We start from the raw sequence: 21,773 nt of genomic DNA on the forward strand, positions 1-21,773 counted from the left end.
GCTTGTTGGTCCCGCCCCCCCCCGCCCGCCCTCCGCTCGCCAATCGGGGCCGGGCTGGGCGGGGCGCGTCCTCCTGCGCACGCGGCCCAGTCGCTGTCGGAAGCGGCTGTGCGGGTGGCGGCCGGCGCGCGGCGGGGCATGGCGGGTTCGCGGGGCGCGGGGCGCACGGCGGCGCCGAGCGTGCGGCCGGAGAAGCGGCGGTCGGAGCCCGAACTGGAGCCTGAGCCCGAGCCGGAGGTGACTGTGGCGATGCGGGGCGGCGGGGCGCGTCCCTAGAGGCCCCGACGGGCACGTGGCCGCGCTGGGGCGGGTGGGCCCGGCCGCTGTCACCTGGGCGCCCGTGTCCAGTGAATCGGCCTTGGGCGTGGGCGCAGCTCCTCTATCGGGGGGTCTTAGGCAGAGCGGACTGCGGGGTGAAGGACGGCGTCCGGGAAGCAAAGAAACGGGGGAGCGGGGAGTGGGGACGGGGCGCCCCTTTGCAGCAGCCTCTCCAGCCGTTCCATTTGTGCATCCTGCCAATAAAAGGGCTCGGCTTGCGCTCCCAGTAAATGCTTAACCTACGTATACGCTAGTTAATTGCGTTTTTGTGCTCATGGGATAGACATGAGAATAAGAAAAGCTGAATAGAACCCAGTGTCTGCTGCATTTGCTGTATCAGAACTCACTGTTGCTCTCTGCTAGCTCAGCCCCGTCTTGATTGTGGGGATGGACAGCCAGCCCCTCACAGCCCCCTCGGCCGCGGCCGCGCTGGGTTGTTGAAACTGCCCCATTGCTTTGTGAAGCGAACTCAACTCATCCTGGTTCCCATAGGCTGAATGGCCCGCAGACCACTCTAGGCGCCAGGTTCTGCTACTTACATCCTTGGGCTAAACGGTCCTCAGGAGCCAGTTGTTTGCGCCCAGGCCACGGATGCCATTTCCACTAGTTATTGTGATTGTGTAGCCGACTGAATACCAAGACACATCATGACTGTGTGTGAGAGAGGCATTGTGTGAACACTCAGTATGCAATAGCTAATTCATGCAGGTCGTACCTTAAGTGAGACTTGTAAACTATTAGGAAAACAGTAAAATCTAGAATTCTGCATTCAACTGCTTCCTTTTTCTTTTCTTTTCTTTTTTTTTTTTTTTTTTTGAGACAGAGCCTTGCTCCATTGCCCAGGCTGAAGTGCAGTGGCGCAATCTTGGCTCACTGCAGCTTCCACCTCCCGGGTAACTCAGCTTCCTGAGTAGCTGGGATTACGGGTGCCCGCCACCACCAGCTAATTTTTGTATTTTTAGTAGAGATGGTTTCACCATGTTGGCCAGGCTGGTCTTGAACTCCTGACCTCAGGTGATCCACCTGCCTCAGCCTCCCAAAGTGTTGGGATTACAGGCGTGAACCACCATGCCCGGCCTTCAACTGCTTCCTAAGAGTCTAAGTTCTTGTTCCACTTTTTAAGGCCAGTGAAGGACCCAAACACCGTGTGTGCTGGTGTCACGCAGCCAGCAGGGCTCTGCTCAGAGGCAGCTGTGGTCCTGCTCAGAGAGAGGAGTGGGTGGGTTGGTGCGTGGTTGCGATTAGAGTCTGTATCATTCCTGTGACTTGTCAGCCAATCCTTTCAATTTACTGATCAATCGTTGGTCCCAATCTGGTTAAATGAGGAGGCGTCTGTTTCAGGTGGTAAATGCCCTTCGGGGACTCGGTTCTCTTCCAGCCCCCAGCCCCTTTTCTAGTGACCTCATGGCTCTGGGGCCTTGGATGCCAGGGTGAGGTGTGGAGAGGGCTCAGGCAGGCTGTGTGAGGGACCCAGTGGAGTCCAGCCCAGCCTGACCCACAGGGCCTCCGGAGTGGCAGTGGGTGGTAGAGAGCAGTGTTAGTTTTGCGATGAGAGATGAGCTCCAAGAGGGGGAGGTTGCCCTTGAAAAGCCCCTTCCCTGTGAGGTGCTAGGAATTAAAATGTCGATGCCAAAGGCAAGAGGCTGTCTTGTCAGTGGAGGTAGAAGATGAGGAAGGCTCAGGTTGGGTGGATGCTTTTGGTGGGAGTTTGTGACTGGAGGGGTCCTGGAGGCCGCGTGGAGCTGCTGGTGGGTGCCTGGAGGGGCGAGAGGCAGCTCTCCCTGCAGTGTTTAGCACCCTATGCCTGGAGGGGTAGTTGTCACCAACCCAGTATTTCCTTGCAGCCCCCTCTCCTCTGCACCTCTCCTCTCAGCCACAGCACCGGCAGCGATTCTGGCGTCTCCGACAGTGAGGAGAGTGTGTTCTCAGGCCTGGAAGATTCTGGCAGTGACAGCAGTGAGGATGATGACGAAGGCGACGAGGAGGGAAAGGACGGAGTCCTTGGTGACGAGGACCACAGTGAGATGGAAAAGACCACTGAGGAGCAGGTGCAGGTGCAGGTGGGTGAGCAAGGAGCCCCCTTGAGGGCTTTCCCGCATGTGCAGGTGGCTCTGGGCTTTCTGAGGCTGCCACCGTGCTGCCTTCTCCATTGTCCCTCAGAACCCCAAGGCCAGCGTCCCTCCTTCGCTGCACCTGGGGCACACTTGGGCTCTAGGATGCTGGTTTCCATCCCCAGTTGTGTGCTGTTCCCAGGAACTCTGAAAATCCACGTGCCTAGGCCCTTCCCCCTCAGATGATGCTCGGGCAACCCTCCGGGCAACAGGCTGGGTTTCCTCGAGGTGGGGATTTTACTGCCTGGGATCCAGTGGCAGGACCCAGCTGAGGAGGGAGCTGGGCAGCGTGGCAGGGCTCAAGCAGGCGGCATGGGGGCCCCAAAGGAACCCAGCCAGGCCTGACCCCACAGGGCTTCAGGGGCGTGAGCAGCCGATGGGTAGAGGGTTTGACATTGTACCTGTTGCAGCAATGGCTGGGGAGGGTGCACCCTACTCGTATTGAGAACAACAGGAGAAAAGCATAATTTAACTAAAACACAGCATTTGTTATTTTTTATTTTTTTTATTTTTTTGAGACAGAGTCTTGCTCTGTCGCCCAGGCTGGAGTGCAGTGGTGTGATCTTGGCTCACTGCAACCTCCATCCCCTGGGTTCAAGCAATTCTCCTGCCTCAGCCTCTCTAGTAGCTGGGATTACAGGCACATGCCACCACGCCTGGCTGATTTTTGTATTTTTAGTAGAGACAGGGTTTTGCCATGTTGGCCAGGCTGGTCTCGATCTCCTGACCTCAGGTGAGCCACCACGCCCAGCCTATTTTTTTTTTTTCTAAGAGAGTCTCGCTCTGTTGCCCAGGCTGGAGCGATCTTGGCTCACTGCATCTTCCACCTCCTGGGTTCAAACAATTCTCCTGTCTCAGCCTCCCGAGTAGCTGGGATTACAGATGCCCACCACCAGGCTCGGCTAATTTTTTTTTGTATGTTTAGTAGAGACGGGGCTTCACCATGTTGGACAGGCTGGTCTTGAACTCCTGACCTCAAGTGATCTGCCTGCCTTGGCCTCCCAAAGTGCTGGGATTACATGTGTGAGCCACTGCACCTGGCCCAGCATTTGTTACTCTAAACGTTCTGGAAATTGTTTGTAAGGATTTACTCTCCCAGTAGTTTCTGGAAGTTACAGCCTTGGCAGAGGTTCCCGTGATAGAAGCCAAGGAGCCATGGCTTGTTCATTCTGTGCTAGCTGTGTTGGGTTGGCCTGTTTGCTGGGAAGAAAAGCTTTAAAATCACACTTAATTCAGACTTTAATTATAACACTAACATACACAGAGAGAAAATGATGTGCTGTGTTGGGAGTGGTTTGTAAGATTATGGACAACTACGTTACCCCTTCTTGAGTTTTTAAAATGACACAATACTGGGCCAGGCACAGTGGCTCATACCTGTAATCTCAGCAGCTCGAGAGGCCAAAGTGGGAGGATCGCCTGAGCCCAGGAATCCAGGTTGCAGTGAGCTATGATAGAGCCACTGCACTCCAGCCTGGGCGGCAAGCAAGACCCTGTTTCAAAAAAAAATTATGAGATACGATATCCTGGAAAATAATTTAGATATGGCAGCAGCACCATTCAGTAGGGTGGAAGCTCCGACTCAGGGCTCTCACACCTAACCAGTGAGCACAGCTAGTGGTCTGATGTACATCTTTCTGGGTCTTCTGTCCCTTTTTAAATTAAGGATTTACACATTTACATGTTAACGATTTTCTTATTAAATTCTTTCAGCTGGGCGTGGTGGCGCACGCCTGTAATCCCAGCACTTTGGGAGGCCAAGGTGGATGGATCACCTGAGCTCAGGAGTTCAAGACCAGCCTGGCTAACATGGTGAAATCCAGTCTGTATTAAAAAAATACAAAAATTAGCTGGGTGTGGTGGCGCATGCCTGTAATTCTAGCTACTCGGGTGGCTGAGGCATTAGAATCACTTGAACCTGGGAGGCAGAGGTTGCAGTGAGCTGAGATCGCACCACTGCACTCCAGCCTGGGTGACAGAGTGAGACTCTGCCTCAAAAACCAAAAAAATTTTTCACATAATAACATATCCAAGTACTTGAAAGGTACTAGAGGTGTCCTGCGGCGTCTGGAGAGGCGCCGTCTTCTCTTCTCGCTGCTTGTCTCCTGGCCCCTGGAGCTCCAGGTCCCCTGCACTGCTGAGTGTTTGCTCACCCTGCCCATTGCCCTGCTCAGGTTTCTGTGACCACGTAACTGGCTGCCCCATGCAGGGTGTGTTCCAAAGCACCGCTGTCTGTGGTCTGTGTGCTCCGTTATCCAGCAGGGCCTGAGGCGGCAAGGCGGGCCGGGCTGGTGGGGCCGTCCTCAGAGTTCCCCAGGCTGCTGGCTGCTGGCTGGCCCAAGGCCCTGCCTGAGGCCCCGCCCTGTTGTGGTGCCCATGCCTCTGCCTGCATGATCCTGTGCTTTAGCTGGGGGGCCGAGGCCCTGCCCTGCCGTGGCGCTCATGCACCTGCCCGCGTGTCCTGTGCTTTCGCTGAGGGGCACATCGGGCCCTGTTGGGGTGTTTTCAGTTCTAAAGTGTGATCCTCGTGACTGGGTTTAAATTACTCCAGGTCAGGAGAAAGAATTGATGAGGTGGGGGTGCTTTCAGCTCCTTCGTGGGAGCCCCTCCCTTTTCCCCCCCGTTCATCAGAAGCCACCCAGGCACTTTGGCCTGCTGAGCGGCCACTCCCTCCCGCCTCCCCTCCGTGTCCCTCTTGAATGGTGGGAGTCCTTTCCCATCATGCAGCCCTGCAGGTGGAAACTCAGCCGGCAGCCCGGTGCTGCTTCCTGCATGTTCTCTGGGCTTCCGTGAGCGTGGCCACGTGAGGCCTCCTGGGGTGCCGCCAAGATGGCCCCGTCACGCCCAGTTAGTGGCCTCAGGTTAGGCCTGTTTCTCTGTCATCCTGAAGGCAGTCCAGGGCTCCTTAGCCTGTAACTCCGCCACCTCCCACTTGCATCGTGGGTCCACGGGGCTGGGCCACGAGGGTCTCTGCCAGCCACCCTCACCCACCACAGCCATTTGGAGGATTCTGCCCCCGATGCCCCTGCCAGTGGTTGTGGGTCCTCTACCCAAGAACCCTTCCGTTGAGCGGCTTCTAGAATCAGTGCCCCTTGGTTCTGGGAATTCATACCACAGTGACATAGCAGCTTTTCCTGCTGCTAAGTGTCCTTGCCCTGCAGTGGGCGCACTCGGGATTCTGTGGTCCTGGCCACGGCCACTCGTGTGGTCCTGCAGACAGTTCATGGGCCTCGGTGGGCTACTTGGTAAGTGAAGGTAATGTCTGCCTGGCAGCCCCTGAAAGATGAGATGACGTTTTTGCTAATTTCTCTTCTGCCACGTGCTTCCGCCTGTCCCCCCACTCCCTCTCGTCACTGTTTCCTCCATAGTGGTTGGCAAGACGTGGCCCCTGTGGCCTCTGCCTCATGTGTCTGAAGGACACCCCAGCCACGGGGTCACATCAGACTGGAACAGTGGCGGGATGGGGCTGGGTGTCAGGCAGCATGCGTGTGTCACATCACGGACACCTCAGGGACACATGAAGTCAGGCAGGGCGAGGGCCTCACTCCCCAGGCCGCTCAGCCCTCCGTGGATATACCCAGCCCCGATGGTGCTGTGAGGAAGGGGCTGTGTGACTGGCATGGGAGGGAGCTGGGGCTTTTGTTCATCTCTGCCATCCTGGCAGCCATGTGGCTGATGGGTCACCTTCAGAGAGCCTCCTCCATAAATCTGATTCCAAGTGTGTGCCCCAAACCAACCCAGACAGGCCAGGGGCACCCTGCCGAGAGCCCCACAGTGGGAGGCCCTTGTAGCAGGGAGCCCGGTGACTGCTGGGGGTCAGCTGCTGGCGGCCCCCGTGGAGACCTGCCAAGGGCTCTGGACCTGTCTGGTTGGACCCAGGGTGGGTGTGCATCTGGCTTCAGGGCCGGGCCACAGGCTTCCCTCTGGCTTTCTGCCCTCAGGCCTTTAGCATTGATGTGCACACGACCCTGCCTTCTTTTTAAGGACTGTGTAGAATTACGTGGCATTCATTGAACAGGTGCACGTGGCATTGTAGGGCACCTGTGCATGCTCAGGTGCTTCTGAGGGGCGTGCCAGGGAAGGAGTCTCCTGCCCTTCCCTCCTGGCTCCTGTTGCCACATCCAGGCAACTACTGTTTCCAGTGCTGAAGTCTCTTTCCAGGATGTTCTAGATATATCCAAGCGCGCACAGAGTCTTTGAATGGTGGTTTCTTAAGAGAAGGGGCAGCCGTGTGCTGTCTCAGGATGGTTCTGTCAGGGAGGCCGTGGCTCTGGTTTGTACAGTGCTTGGTGCCTGCAGAGTGGCTGGCAGCTCGGCCTCCCCAGCTTCAGTGGGTGGGCACTTACAGGCTTTTGCTCTTACGGTTGACCTGACGATAACATGCTGTTTCTCACATGTGCACACCATTCTTGGGAAAAATTCGAAGAGAATTTCTAGGTCAAAGGGTAAATGCTTTTTCTTTTTTTTTTTTGTTTTGAGACAGGGTCTCACTCTGTCACTCAGGCTGGAGGGCAGTGGTGCGATATTGGCTCACCAAAACCTCAACTTCCTGGACTCAAGGGATCCTCCTACCTCAGCCTCCCTAGTAGCTGGGACTGCAGGCTCCCGCCACCATGCCTGGCTAGTTTTTTTGGTTTTGTTTTGTTTTGTTTTTTGAGACAGAGTCTCGTTCTGTTGCCCAGGCTGGAGTACGGTGGCGCGATCTCGGCTCACTGCAACCTCCACCTCCCGGGTTCAAGTGATTCTCCTGCCTCAGTCTCCTGAGTAGCTGGGATTACAGGTGCCCGTCATCACGCCTGGCTAATGTTTGTATTTTTAGGAGACACGGGTTTTCACCATGTTGGCTGAGCTGGTCTCGAACTCTTGACCTCAGGTGATCTGCCTGCCTTGGCCTCCTGAAGTGCTGGGATGACAGGCGTGAGCTGCCGCACCCGGCCGTCAATGCATTTAATTGTGAAGGTGCGTGGAGCGTCTCTCTGTGAGGCGGTGATGCCATGCGCTATGCAGCTGCCCCTCAGCTGCTTTCCCGCCACCAGCGTCCCTCATGGTGTTGCTGCTTCATCTTTTCCTCTTGTTTAGTGATGTTTTTCTTTCATTAAGAATGAGGCTCGCACAGCTGGGCTTAACTGAAAAAATAAAAATAAAAAGAATGAGTCACAGGCTGGGCCCAGTGGCTGACACCTGTCATCTCAGCACTTTGGGAGGCCAAGGTCGGTGGATCTCTTGAGCCCAGAAGTTCAAGACCAGCCTGTGTCATATAGTGAGACCCCATTTTTACAGAAAATTAAAAAAATGAGCTGGGCGTGGCGGTGTGTGCCCGTGGTCCCAGTCCCGGAAGCCCTTCTGTCTCTTCCCTGTGGCCGGATCATCCGTGCACTTAGCTGGCTGGAAACCCTCACAGCTGTTGCCCAAGGGCAGGACAGCTAGCTGGTTCTTGTTGTTTTGGTCTGAGCTCCCTGGGCCAGGAGCCCTTTGCTGTTTTCTCTCTGTTTGTTTGTTTTGTTATCTGCCACCATAACAAACTGCCCCAAACCATAGAGCCTGCCTTTTTTTTTTTTTTTTTTTGAGACGGAGTTTTTTTGCTCTTATCGCCCAGGCTGGAGTGCAATGGCACAATCTCGGCTCACTGCAACCTCCGCCTCCTGGGTTCAAGCGATTCTCGTGCCTCAGCCTCCTGAGTAGCTGGGATTACAGGTGCTCGCCACCACACTCGGGTAATTTTTGTTTTGTATTTTTAGTAGAGAGGGGGTGTCACCATGTTGGCCAGGCTGGTCTTGAACTCCTGACCTCAGGTGATCCACCTGCCTTGGCCTCCCAAAGTGTTGGGATTACAGGCGTGAGCCACCACGCCTGGCCACCATAGTGCCTTTCAACAACAAGCATTTGCTGTCTGTGTTTCTGGGGTCAGGAGTCCTGGCGTTTTGTGAGGTGCACTCGAGGAGCAGGGTCTGGCTGTGCCATTCCCAGCTCCTCCCCTGACTGTTGGCACGAGGAGCTCAGGAGTGAAGGTGAAGAAGGGTACTCTGGGAGGTGGTCAGTGGATAGGGATGAGGACAGGGACAGGGCCCAAGAAGATGGGGTGGGTGCTGTACCTCCCCCTTCTCTCCCTGGGGTATCTGGTCTTGGCCACGGCAGGGCCCACAGCTGTTGCTAGTAGCCTGCTTGGGGCCACTGGGTTTGATTTATTTTCGTGTATGTGTGGTTTGGGGGCAGGCATCTCTTCCCCACCCTTCGTGTCCCTGCTACAGTGACCCCTCTTTCTGGGTCCACCTGCTCTGGCACGAGCTTGCTGGGCCAGCCTCACCCCAGCGCCCACCCCATCTCCAGCCTCCCTGCCTCGGGCCTGGCAGTCCTGCCTCTTAGTTGCGTTCTGTGCCACCTGATGACCCAAGAGTTCTGTCTTCTGGCCTGGTTCCTACTCCCCGGGACTTTCTCCAGCCCCTGCCCTTCCAGCTGTTGACTGTGTCTGCGAGCCGTCCCACTGGAGGGGCGCCCTGGGCTGTGTGCTCCTGCCCTGCAGCACCCCTGACATGGGTGCTCCCAGCCCTCCACTGACCAGCCAGGGAGGAACCTCCGCCTGCCGGCCTGCGCCTCACTCCCTGTGCCCTCTCCAGCAGCGCATGGCAGCGCCGGCCTCGGGCTCGCCGGAGTGAGGACTGGTTGCAGGGCCTTCGCTATTGCTGGTGTCTACTGGATCTGTGGGGTCCATGCGCTCAGCTGTTTTTTCCCTTCTGTGCTCATTTAGATTCGTTTTTTTCCCAGCTGTGCTTGGCTTTGTCTTTTTATTTCTGTGAATTTTTTCTTTTTATTCTTTTGTGCAGAAGTTTCTGTTTTTGTCAGTCTAATGTGCTTGTCATAGTCAAGAATGTGAGAAAAGACTGGGTGTGGTGAGCCAAACCTGTAATCCCAGCACTTTGGGAGGCTCAGGTGGGCGGATCACTTGAGGAGTTCGAGGCCAGCCCGACTGACATGGTGAAACCTCATGTGAATTGCTTGACCTGGGAGGCGGAAGTTAGAGTAAGCTGAGATCATGCCACTGCACTCCATCCTGGGCGACAGAGTGAGTGGGACTCTGTCTTGAAAGAAAAAAACACAAGTAAGAGAAGACCTAAGACCTGGTGTTAAAGTGATGATTCCAGATTTTTTTTTTTCTGAGACAAGAGTCTGTCTGTCGCCCAGGCTGGAGTGCAGTAGCCTGATCTCGGCTCACTACAGTCTCCACCTCCCGGATTCAAGCAGTTCTCCTGCCTCATCGTCCTGCTGGGATTACAGGTGAGCGCCACCACGCCCAGCTAATTTTTTGTATTTTTAGTAGAGACAGCGTTTTCCATGTAGGCCAGGCTGGTCTCGAACTCTTAACCTCAACTGATCCGCCTGCCTCGGTCTCCCAAAGTGCTGGGATGACAGGCGTGAGCCTCCGGGCCCGGCCTTCCCAGATAATTTAAGGAGAGTTTGGCCTGTGCCAGAGCGTAATGCAGACTCTTGGGCAGGGGATCCCGCCAGCATCTCAGCGAAGCCTCTGGGAATGGCGGGTGGCAGGGCGCGTTGCTGCAGCGTGGGAACCCTGGACTCGGGCCCCCTGTCGCTGTGGTTCTGGGGTCTGGACGCTGGTGCCGTCTGCTGGAGAGTGGTCTGGAGCTGCAGCTCTGTGGAGTCTGGAAAGGGGCTCCCCAGTGATTCTCACCAGCTGGTTAGTGGAGCCCATCTCAGGTGAAGTTGCCTGGGTGTGGACCACAGAGCTGGGGATGGGACCAGGGGCCAGGGCTGGTGGTAAACTCCGCTCTTGCCTCCGCCCGTGGCCTTGCTTTGGGTTCTCTTGAAGACTGCCAGCTCCAAGCTTCTTGGCCCCTATTGGGGAGTCAGGCAGCTGTTCTGCCACCTGCCCTGGCACTTTGCAGCATTAAACAGGTATTTTGTAGCATTCTGGATTCGAGGGGTCGGAGTTCAGGCAGAAAGCAGTAGGGTCAGTACACCCCGAGTACAGTGTCACGCTGAGGGGCCCCAGAGGGTTCTGGTACATTTCACCTGAGGAAGATTGACACTCAGCTCACATCCTGTGCTCTGGGACATGGGTGAGGATCTCGGGTGAGCACAGCTGGGCCTGTTGTGCGTCCAGACCGCCCCGACAGCCATGTTCACGAAGGGCACCCCTGTGCCAGGCAGAGCCACACAGCCTTCACGACCTCAGCCCAGAATCCTGTGGCGTCAGTGTGGGCTGCCTCCCTTGGGTGGGTAAAGCAGCCACAAGCCCACCAGATTTGCAGCGGGGGGTACATAGACTCTCTCTGCCTCTTGATGCGATGAAAATCAAAGGTTTGTGGCTGTGTTTTAAAATGGTCACAGTCACCCTTACGCTTGCCAAATACTCTTCCCCCAAGGCTCCTCAGAACCTCATTCCACTGCCAGGGTCTCATCTAAACCAGGCCTGGCAAATGGGGGTCCTTGGGCCCCTCTCTGCACAGCTGTCTGCAGTGGGACACCGAGTCACAGTGCTGTGGAGTGGTCTCTGGTCTGTGGTGGTCCTAAGGTGGCTGGGCACATGGCTGGTGGTGGTCTTGACCATGGTGGTCGTGGCCTGTGGTGGTCTTGAGGCCCATGGTGGTCATGGCCCGTGGCGGTCGTGGCCTGTGGTGGTCTTGGGGCCCGTGGGGGTCTTGGGGCCCATGGCGGTCATGGCCCACGGTGGTCTTGGGGCCCATGGCGGTCATGGCCCACAGCGGTCTTGGGGCCTCTGGTGGCAGCACACATGGCCAGTGCCTCATGCAGGGTTGGCCTCCATGCCTGGGAACGACCCTGCCACTCTTGGGCTCCTCCCCCGAGTTACCTTCCTTTTCCTTGAGTAAAAAAGGATGTTTTTCGGCTGTATTTTCTCTGGGCTTTTCAGTTCCTGCTGATGTACTTTCTTTAAAACAACAGGTTTCCTAGGTACCTGTTGATGAGTCGTTGCTGTCACATGAGCCATCGGCACAGAGCTCTTGGATACCAGCCCGTCTCTGTGTTGGGCACCCTGCGGCTAGCGTGGGCAGGGCCCTGGGGAGACTTGGCAGTGCTGAGGTGCTGGGTGTGGGGTCTGTGGTGCGGCGCTGAGTTCTCTTGGTCTCCTTGGCACCCCGACAGTGATGTTCTGGCTCTGGTCCCCGGGCAAGTTAGGACTGCTTCCCTCCTGCTGTCCACATCTCCAGCAGAACCCTCTTGTGGGCAGCCCTGGGAGCAGAGTTCTCTTCCCACCGACCCAGCTCTGTTGCCATCGTCTCCCAGGAGGTGAGGGCAGAGCCCGTGCCTCATGCCTGGTTAGTGGCAGTGGAGTACGGCCTGGCTGGCCTGATGCTGGGGAGGGGAGGTTCTGGTGCGGTCACAATAGGGGGCTCATGTGCTTGGACACCGTTTCTGGCTGGCTGAGCTCACTATGGGTTTCTCCCTTTGGTCCTCGTGGTGACATTCTAGCCCTGGGGCTGGGCAGAGGCCACACAGGGTTCAGGGACTGCAGCAGCCTTTCCTTGGCCCCAGTGGCCCCGCCTCCTGCTGGCACTGCCGAGCTCCTGGCACCTTGTCCTTGCGCTCCCCCTCAGCGGCTCCCTGCCCACCCGTCGGTCCTTCAGACCCGCCTGCCTCTGCCCAGTGGCGCTCGCCTGCCCACTCTCTCAGCTTTTCCTTCACCCTCACACGACTCTCGAGCTCCATCAGGCCTGACCCCTCCTCAGGGACCCCTGCACGTGGACCCCGCATCCCTTGTGTCCCCCCAGCAGCGGAGGTCCTCAGTCAGGCCGCGCACACTGTGGGTGGTGCTGGAGGCCCTGGAGGATCTGGGTTGACTCCAGGCATGGGCGTGGCGGGTGGGGGGGTCCTGTCCCTCGGAGTCCAGAGCATGGCGTGGGCTCGTGTTCCGTTGTCTGCGTCGTTAGGGTTTTAGTGGCCTTTTCCTCTAATTTTTAAATAAAAAAAAATATGTTCAATGCCCCACAGCATCTGCCTCCAAAATCTGAAGGGGCCTTCTAGGTCAGGCAGTTCCCAGCAGTGGCCACCCCTGCCCACGTCGCCCCTGCCCGCACCGCCCCTGCCCTTCAGGTGCTGGGCCTGGCTGAGCGCTGTCGCCCCCTGGTGGACTCAATGTGCCCCACAGCTGTCCCACGGGGATGCTGCACCCCTGGGAACCCAGAGCCTGCCTGTGCCGTGGCCTGTCCACATCCAGCACAGGGGCCACGGGGCACAAAGCGCTGGGTGACAAGTCTTTTGTCACCTGCCAGGACCTTGGGACTGTGGCCCATGAGCAACGAGGCTGGCACTCCAGGGTACGGTGCTTCAGCCCTGGCCATTGTGAGGGGTTGGAAGCCCAGCCCGACGCCCATCAGCAGAGGCCAGGCGGGGGCAGCCGACCGCAGCTTGGTGTGGAACTGCCCTTGTGCAGGTCTGGGGCTTGGGGCCGGGGTCGTGTATCTGCCGCGGCTGTGGGGGCTTGTGTGCTCCAGGCAGGGGCAAGAGCTCAGTGTCACTGAACGCCTCAGGCCACTGTCAGCGGCAGGGGGAGACGTGGAAACTGAATCCTTTCCTTGTTCCTGGCCTGGGAAAAAACTTAGTCTCCCATCTCTCTTTATATTGAAGGAAAAAACAGGCATGGGAGGAGCCCGGGCCGGAGGGAAGAGGGGCTTGGGGCGGGGGTGGGGCGTGCCCGCCCTCGCTCTGGGGTTCCTGTGCCCCAGCACTTTACTGCCCCCACGGGTGAGAGGTGGGCCTGTTTTCCCCATCAGCCTTGGTTCTGCCAGTAAACCCGATCCGGTTGGAGCCATCCTCACCTCCCCAGTTGAGGGCAGAATCTGTTTTCCAGGTTGGGATGTGAATTCTCAGTGGCGCCCACTCTGTGACCCGGTGGGATGGGGTCAGCCTGGGCTGTGGACGTGGTGGGTGGGAGAATGCTGGGCGCCAGGGAGCCTGTGGGGGCTGCAGGCCGAGTGTTTGGGGCCCTCTCTGGGCCCTCTGCTGGCTGGACTGGGCTGGACGTGGCTCCCGGGATGGGTGGACAGTGTGTGTCCCCCACCCCTTCAAGAGCATTGCCCCCAGTGACACTGCTGTGACGGCTGTGTCTGCTCCTTCCCCTCGACCGTGTCGCCCCCTGTCCCAGGCGGGGCTCGGCAGGAGCGCCATGCGGGGCCTCTGGGAGGAGTCCTGTGGCTTTGACATGAATGGGGGTACGGGGTGGTTGGCGGTGGGTGGGGGTCTTAGTCCTCAGCTGGCGGCTTTGCTCCTGACTGCCGCAGTGGCCTCCGTGTCTAGCCTGACACCGGTGTCAGCCCAGGGACAGAGGCCTGGGGAGGCTGCAGTCTAGCCCTTACAGAGGACAGGGCCGTGGGCAGGACCTGCGGTGCTGGGTGCCAGCCACAGCCCCCAGAGGCCCCTTAGAGCTGGGTGTTCTTGGCCTGGTGCTGAGGCCTGGGCCAGGCTGGAGCTGCTCAGAGATTTGGGGGTGGTGGGCTTCCTGGGATCCCCCCAAGGTCAAAGGGCACCCTGTGTCCCCTGAAGTAACCATTTTCTTCCTCTCTCTGCAGGCCGGCACCCCTTGCCCGAGGACAGAGGTGGCGAGTGCCCGGATTGGGGATGAGTATGCGGAGGACAGCTCTGATGAGGAGGTGGGGCTGGGGCTGCTTCCCACTGGGCAGGGTGGGGCGGTTTCCATCACAGCCTAGCAGGTGCTTGGCGTTTGGGCTGGGGTTGCCCTGGGGGATGCTGGGACCTGCTGCAGGTGGGTCGCACTATTGGAGCCGAGGCCCGTGTGGGCGTCCTGCTTCCCCGTCTGCAAGAGCAATTTCGGGGTCTGGGACACAAGACTGCAATGTATGTGTGTCATCATTGCCTGTGTAGGGGAAGGACCTGGGTGTGGCTCCATGCCCCTGTGTCGACCCTGGCCTGTGGACAGGCTCCATGGACTCCTGTGGCATCTGCAGGGTGGCTGTGGGCTCCCTGGGTGCGGAGTGCATGGTCGGGGTGGGGGGTCACGGTCTGGGTGGGGTCACGGGCATGGGTGGTGCCCCTGTCATGTGTGCTGTGGGGTGGGCCACAGGTTGGCTGTGGGCCAGGCAGGCAGAACAGGGCCGGGACCACCTCCTAATGTCCTGATGTTCTGGGCAGTGATGGCCCTTCCCTTCCCCTGGGGTCCCCCCGCCCCCACCCCCGGTGGTGGCTGATGTGGGCTGGGGCCATTGCCTCTGGACCTCTGATTGAGTCCCAGGAGCACATCTCAGGAGGGTCAGGAGGTCGGCTGTTTCTCATAAGGAGCTTGCAGGCGAAGGGGGATGCGTGCTGCTGGGCTGGGCTCCACCAGCGTGGAGAGGCTGGCATCGGGCTGGGCTCCGCCGGCGTGGAGAGGCTGGCACTGGGCTGGGCTCTGCCGGCGTGGAGAGGCTGGCACTGGGCTGGGCTCCGCCGGTGTGGAGAGGCTGGCATCGGGCTGGGCTCTGCCGGCGTGGAGAGGCTGGCACTGGGCTGGGCTCTGCCGGCGTGGAGAGGCTGGCACTGGGTTGGGCTCCGCCGGTGTGGAGAGGCTGGCATCGGGCTGGGCTCCACCAGCGTGGAGAGGCTGGCATCGGGCTGTGCTCCGCCGGCGTGGAGAGGCTGGCACCGGGCTGTGTCCAGGAGCAGATTTGGCTGCGGGGGGCTGCCCTCATTTGGGAGAGGCTGGAAGCTCTGAGAAGCTCTGAGGCCAGAGGCAATGCCTGCCTGTACCCTCCTCAGTGTGGCCTGGCCCCAGGGTAGGACTATGGTCCCAGTGGGGCACCTGGGTGTGAGGCGGAGTCCCCTTTGGGCCCTGGGGGCTGTGGGGGAAGGAGAAGGCTTTGGTGTAGGGCCTTCCCGAAGGAGCTCTTCCTGCCTGCCTGTCAGGAGCTGTCCCTGGGGGGCCTGGGGGAGACACGCGCCCCCCTCCCCCCAGGTTCCTCCCCCATCCTTTGGCTCTCTTGGCTGTGGCTGCAGGAGCCTTGGCCGCCCGCCCGATCCGGTCTCTGCTGCGCGTTCAGAGAACAGAGACAAAACAAAATAAATTGGTTTCCTGGCCGGAGCAGCGGGCTCACTCAGAGAGGGGGGGCCACGCCGCGCACTCTCTGCCTGTCTCCCCTCCCCCTCCCAGGGGCTCTGGCTGTCGGCAGCCACATCCTGTCGGCTACTTTTTTATATTTGGTATTTTGAGAAATCGATGATGATTGTAAACGGAGCGCGGAGGCCGGGGGAGGGGCCTCGGCAGGGCCTATGGGACCCTGCTGCCCCTGGGGGTGCTTTGCCAGGCCTGTCCAGTGCCACCGCCGCCTGCCGGGTGGGCAGCCCCCTGCTGTGCCGGGAGGAAGCTGGCCAGGGATGTGGGGGCTGCTTCCTCCAGTGATGACTATCCCATATGTTGGTCTGAGTGACAGCAAGGGAGCCGGGGTGCCGCCCGGTGCTCCTGCCAGCACAGCCGGCCAGCGGCTCGAGGGGGCGGCAGAGCTCAGCTTTCAGGAGCCAGGCCAGGCCCGGACAGATGCCTCCCGTCCAGAGAAGTCTGCATCTGCCTAGGCCTCTGTTCCCTTGGAGCAAAGTGGGGTGGCCCTAGGGGAGTGATTTGGGGCCACAGGTGGGCAGGGAAGAGGCTTGGGAGGTGGGAGACAGCCTGCAGCTCTCCGATGAGACAGTGGGGTGAGGACAGCAGGGCCCGTCAGGCAGCCCCGTGTCCTTGGAGGTGGCCGTGGCACCAGGACCATGGTCCTCCTCGGCACTGGGCAGAGCTGGCTGGGAGAGGGCTGACCTCACTGCCAGGGCCCTTCAGGGCTGTGGAGAGGCCCCTGGTAGCAGGGCAGGGAGGGTGCCGCTGGGGCGTGTGCTTCTGCGAGCGGTGATCTCAGCTGGAGCGCTCGGGTGGCAGTGGCTGTGATGCTGAGAAGGTCGGGCCAAGCTCCTGCTGGTGGGAGGTGCCTCCCTGCCACCCCCTGCCCACCTGCCTCCCCTTCTCCTCAGGCCACTTCCCTGCCCTTCCTGGGTCTGGATCCAGGGCCTGGACCTGGATGACACTGGGGCTTCAGGGCCTCTCACCGCTTCAGGGACCCCCTGCTGGATGCTGACTTTTGAAGACCTGAGGAGCCCCTCACGGGAGAGCTGTATTCCAGCTCTTGGTCTCTTATTCCCCTCCCCCAGGTGCGCAGGCAGCAGCGAGCAGGCGGAGGGAGGCGGGCGGAGCCCCTGGAGGAGGCGCTGGGCCTGGCTGGGGTCCTGCTGCCCGGCAGTGGGGGGCCCCCAGGAGCCGGCTGAGCTGCGGCTGCCCCGCCCCCGCATGGCCACCTCACCCCTCTCCCACCGCGCCTGGAGCTTCACAGACGTGATCTCATCCAGCCGCTGGGACCCCCGGGGAGGTGGGCCGGGGTGGAGGGGCGGGGCAAGGGGGCTGCTCGGCCTTTGCGGAAGCTGCCCCTCCGCTTTGATTCGAGCGGTTGGGAGAAACTGAGGCCGGGTGGCTGCTAAGGCAGAGGGTGCAGCCGCCCACCCTCCCCTGCCTGTGGCCGCGTGTGTCAGGAAAGCGGAGCAGGCTGAGGGATCTGGGTGGCCGTCAGCTCTGGCCAGAGGAGCCGCCCTCTGCTGTCCCTTTCCCGTGCCCCGTGGTGCTGGCCTGGGGCCATCCCCCACAAGGCCTCCACTGGGGTCTGGAGTCTGGGGCTGGGGTGCAGCCTTGGCGGCTCCCCGGTGCCCCCGACCCTGCCTGGGCTGTGAGTCAGGTTCCCGCAGGGATGCAGCCGGGCCTGTCTGCGTCCAGAGCCCGTGGTCCCCTCTGCTCTCGCGCCAAGCGCCGTTAATGGCTTCTCCCAGCTACTGAACCGGCAGCTGCCTCCAGTGCTGGCGGCCTCCGCTCCTCCGGGCCGCCCCCGCCCCCGCGTCCTGGCCCCGCGCACTCAGGCTTGCGTCGCTGCTGGCAGCGCGGCCTCGGCTCAGGTTTCCCGGCGAGCGAACGGCCCTCCCCACGCTGCTTGTGGAGGGCGCCCGGGCCTACAGACCGCCCCAATCTCCCTGGCGGCCATCCACCCCCGCGGCCGCCTGCATGCCTGCCTCCGAGGGGGCTGCTGACTGGGCTGGGGCTGGCCCTCGGGTCTGGTCCCTTTCCACTGAGGAGGGAAACGGGCGCGCCCTGCTACCCAGGCTGTGGGTGGGTGTGTGTAGCCTGACGACTGCGTGCCCCTTGGCCAGCTTGAAGGCCCTCCTAGGCCTGGCCTGCTGCACTCAGTTGTCCGGTTTGGGAGAGGAGAGACCCTGGGGTCAGTGAGGAGGGGCAGGGAAGCCAGGGCCCGCATGGGGGCACCCTGGGCTCTCGGATGAAGCAGGGCGGGGCAGTGGCTGGCAGGTGGGAGTGGCCTCTTCAGAGCCGCGTCCTCCTGCTTGTGGGCTGCAAGGGTGGTGGGGGCCCTGGCTTGCTGTGCCCACTCGGGGCCAGTGTCCTTGGCAGCTGGAACCCGGGTGGGCAGGGGGGGTGCTCTACAGGGCTCTTGAGCGGGGGCTTTGCCCTGGGGCTGGCAGAGCAGCCTGTGGAGTGGAGCCGGGGAAGGCAGGGGAGGGCAAGGTCTGTCGGGCAGGTGGTGACGGCTGCAGGCTCTGGGCCCTCTGGGGAGGCCGGCTGGGGAGAGCTGGGTCTGGGTGTGTGTCCCAAGGCTGGGGCTGTTCTGCAGGGGACGGGAGTCCCAGGTGCGTGTGTGTGCGCGGATCAGGACTGGGGGAAAGGTCTCCAGAATTAGATTTTGGAGGTGTCTGGAGTTGGGGGCTGGGCAGGCGTGGACCTCTAGAGCCCTGTCCCCACCCCACCTGGAAGCTGTAGCTCTGAGTTGTGGGGCTCAGAGCAGGCCGAGGAGGGATGAGCACTGGTGGATGTCGGTGGGGGGGTGTTTGGGGTGTCATGCCCCACTCCCAGCATCCTGCAGGAGTTTCTGGGAGCCCCTGCTTAGGAGATGCCAGGCATTGGGGTGCTCTGCCTGGGAACAGCCAGTGTCCCTGGGCCAGCCCCAGCAGAGACTGAGGCAGGCCAGGTCTGGAGGAACCCCTGGGTCGGCAGTGGCTTCTCTCCAGCCTGCAGACCCCCAGGGGGTGACTTGCTGCCCTCCCAGCTGTGGAGGTGCAGGGACCCCTGGGTCAGTAGTGGCTTCTCTCCAGTGGTGGAGGTGCCGGGAGAAGGCCGAGCTGTGTGCCCAACCTCTAGAAGGGCAGATGCGTGGTTGGCGGGAGCCGGGCCGGAGCTGAGGGTGTCTGGGCTGGTGGCTCCTCCTGCCTGGGGCCCCACCTTGGGCTGGGGTCGCTCAGCTGGTTTGGACTTTGAGGAGGAGGAGACTAAGCAGGACCTGGCTTTCTCCCCTCTGGCCCCGGTGCCAGGGCCCAGCACCCCTGCTGGAACCTTCAGTAGGGTGAGATGCAGCAGGTGAGCCTCCCGCCCTGGCCTTGCCCTGAGCACTTTGACAGATAAAACCCTGAGGAAGAGGAGGAGGCGGCGGCCTCACGTCGCACAGGAAGGCCGTGTGGCGCTCTGAGACAGGCGGGCGTTTTGTGCAGGGGAGCAGCGCGAACGCTGAACACTACCAGCATTGTAATCGGAGAGGGGCTGGGGAAGAGAGAGACGGAGCGAGGGCGGCTGACCCCACGCTCCCGGGGGACAGGTGGGAGAGGCGGAACGAGGAGAGAGTGAAGGATTCCAGAGGTGGGCCGGCTTCCTCTCTCGCAGACAGACACGGGAGGAGGCGGGCAGCGGGCCAGCCCCATACCTGCAGTTCCAATCTGTGGTCCTGACAGCTGCAGCCACTTTGGGGAGGGGGAGGGAAGGGGGCTCATCGAGAGCGGAAAAATCCCAGCCGACACATCAGCCGGTTGCGGCCTGTGTCCGGTGCAGTCTGGGCTGGGGGCCTGTCCTTGGGGCTGGGCGGCCCCCAGGAGAGCCCTGACGCTGGGTCTGTGTGTGCCCCCGGCCCGCCCGGGCTCTCGGTGCGGGGCCTGACCCGGAGGGGTCACATGTGTTTCCTGGCAGCCCGCAGGTGCTGCGCAGGGCGGGGCGGGTGGTGGGCGCAGGCGGCCGTGATGAATCATGTGTCCCGCCAGCAGCTCGTTCCCCAGGCCGGGGACAGGAGCTGACAGCTGAGGCCCAGCAGAGTGTTTCCAGCCCAGCTCGGCTCACAGGGGCGGCTGCTGGCCCAGGGTGCAGGCTGGGGCCCCTTCCGTCCCAGCTGCCTCTGTGGGGCACAGGCGGAGGGAGCCCTGGGTCTCTGTGGAGGTGAGGCCAGCACTCTGGGAAGGGAGCCAGGGGCTGTGGTGGGCAGGGAGCACCTGCCACTCGTCTGCCTGGCGGCTGTGAGCTGCGAGTGGATTCGGGTGGGCCGCCGCAGGCCTGGGGGTCAGCCCACGCCACCCCCGGTCTGGTTTGAATTTCTGAAGCAGTGGAGGGTGACGGAGTGTTCCTCCCCCGCCCCTCCCCTCTTGCTGGCTGGCAGGCCGGGCCCTCGGCCGCTGCTACCGGTGCAGCTCAGGGAGCGGCTGGGCTGGCTGCCCAGGCCTGAGGCGGAGGGCTTGGCTGTGATGGCTGTGAGTGCTGCACCCCAACCAGCAGGGCCCTGGGGATCCTTTCAGCTCTGAGGCCTCCAGGTTGTTGTTCCCTGTTCCCTTCTAGCCTCGTTAGATACCCCACACTCTGACCCCAGTCCACGGGGGCTCTGACGCCCCTTTCCCCTGTACTCCCTCTTGACCCTGCCCAGACCTCCCCAGCCCGGTCCGCACCTTCCCACCTGCTCTTGTCTGGCCTCCTGCATTCCCGCTCCGAGCTGGCTCTGCCCTGTCCTTGGTGCCGGCCACCGACGCCCCGCACCTGCCCGCTCAGGCCAGCAGCCCCTGGTGTCCCTGCCCTGGGGACTTTCAGGATCTTCCATCCGATTTGTCCCCAACGCTGACCGGCCACTGAGGTGGGGGTTTCATGTGGAGATTTGCAACCCCCACCAGGCCCAGGTCTGGAAATGGGAGGCCTGGAGGGGAGGGGTAGGTGGGCTATGGACCCTCCCTACAGAACTACACCCAGTGCCCAGTGGAGGGAGGGCTGGCGTGGGCGCCATGGGCCTTAGGGTGCTATGCAGAGTGCCCGGCCTGGCCATGCTCCTGGGTCCACCCTGCTCCTCACTCACCAGCGCCTTGGTGCCTGGGAGGGTGGCGGGGCGGGGGTGTGAGGAAAGCTCCCGAAAAGGGAAGGGGCTGCCTCAGCCCCTAGCTGCATCCCCACGTCCCCTGGGCCCTGGCTTCCCGGCGGGCGGAGGCTTCTGCAGTGACTGAGCTTGTCCTCTCCTCCCCTCCCTCTGGCCAGCTGTGGGCTCCTGCAGGATTAGGGAGAGGAAATTTGGGGTTGGGTTTCTCTCTGAACGAAACCTGCCGTTGTGACTTTTTATCCTGTTATATTTCTATCAGATTGGACGCAGCCCCCCTCTAGCCCTTAATGGCTCTGGCTTTGAGAATTTCCTCCAAAATTACACCACTGCTTCCTGCTCCGCCGCTCCCTGGAGCCTGTCTTTGCAGAGGAGGGGCAGTCCTGGGCCAGCCCTGCACCGATGCCCACGTGGGCCACAGCACCTGGTCTCCCCCCCGAGGGTGCGTCCGTGCCTGTGCTAGCGGGGAACTGGGGCCGGCTGCCGCCCTGACGCCCGCACCTGGCACCGTCAGCCATTGTCCATCCAGCCGGAAGTTAGGCTGTGGCCTGGCAGGGTTGGGGGGAGGTGGTCCACACAGCATCGCCCGCCTTTCTTCTCTCTGTGCCCACTGAGCTCACACCACTAAACGGTAATTGTCACCTGCAGGATTTTAATGGCCGGCCAGCTGTGCACAGAGCGCTGTGGGGGCCAAACCCACCTCCTGTGGTGGGCGGGTCTTCAGGGGGCTGCGTGGGACATGGTGGTGGGAGGAGGGTGGCCGGGGTCCTCCTTCCCATGTGGGCAGTGCTTCCAGGGGCCAAGTGGCACTGGTGCATGAGGAGATGCCCCTCTCTCCAGTCAAGGCTCGTGGAGGCAGGACACCCACTGCCTTCGCTGGGGCTGGGAGCCCACCCCCTCTGCCGGGCAGCACAGCTTGCTCCACTCCTTGTGGCCACATGCAGCGCCCTCCTCACCCTCAGGGCCCCTGGGTGCCCGACAGGCCCGAGAGTGGGGTCCCCCTGCCCTGCTGCTGCCCCTGTCCCTGCCGCTGCCTCCCTGTCCCTGCCTTATGGCATCCCTGCCTTGTGCCTCACTCTCCCCATCTTCTGCCACGCAGCTTCTCCCCCACCCTCTCTTCCTGCATGGCTCCCTTGTCCCCACCCCACAGCTTCCCGATATGAGGCTCTGTGGGTGAGCTAAG

General features: G+C 61.1%; 1 protein-coding gene across 6 annotated transcripts in view; it reads left to right on the forward strand.

Annotated features, from left to right (window-relative positions):
- The first annotated feature begins 81 nt into the window (after positions 1 to 81).
- The window catches only part of BOP1 (BOP1 ribosomal biogenesis factor), a 28,738-nt gene continuing 7,046 nt past the window's right edge, over positions 82 to 21,773 (forward strand). For all 6 annotated transcript variants that reach the window (XM_030804773.1, XM_030804774.1, XM_030804776.1 and 3 more), the window contains exons 1-3: positions 82 to 237; positions 2,163 to 2,378; positions 13,970 to 14,050. In XM_030804773.1, the coding sequence (XP_030660633.1) occupies positions 139 to 237; positions 2,163 to 2,378; positions 13,970 to 14,050 (396 nt within the window). In that variant the 5' untranslated portion in view covers positions 82 to 138. The remainder of the gene's footprint in view (positions 238 to 2,162; positions 2,379 to 13,969; positions 14,051 to 21,773) is intronic.

Source organism: Nomascus leucogenys, chromosome 23 (genome assembly GCF_006542625.1).
Source record: "Nomascus leucogenys isolate Asia chromosome 23, Asia_NLE_v1, whole genome shotgun sequence".
NCBI lineage: Eukaryota > Metazoa > Chordata > Mammalia > Primates > Hylobatidae > Nomascus > Nomascus leucogenys.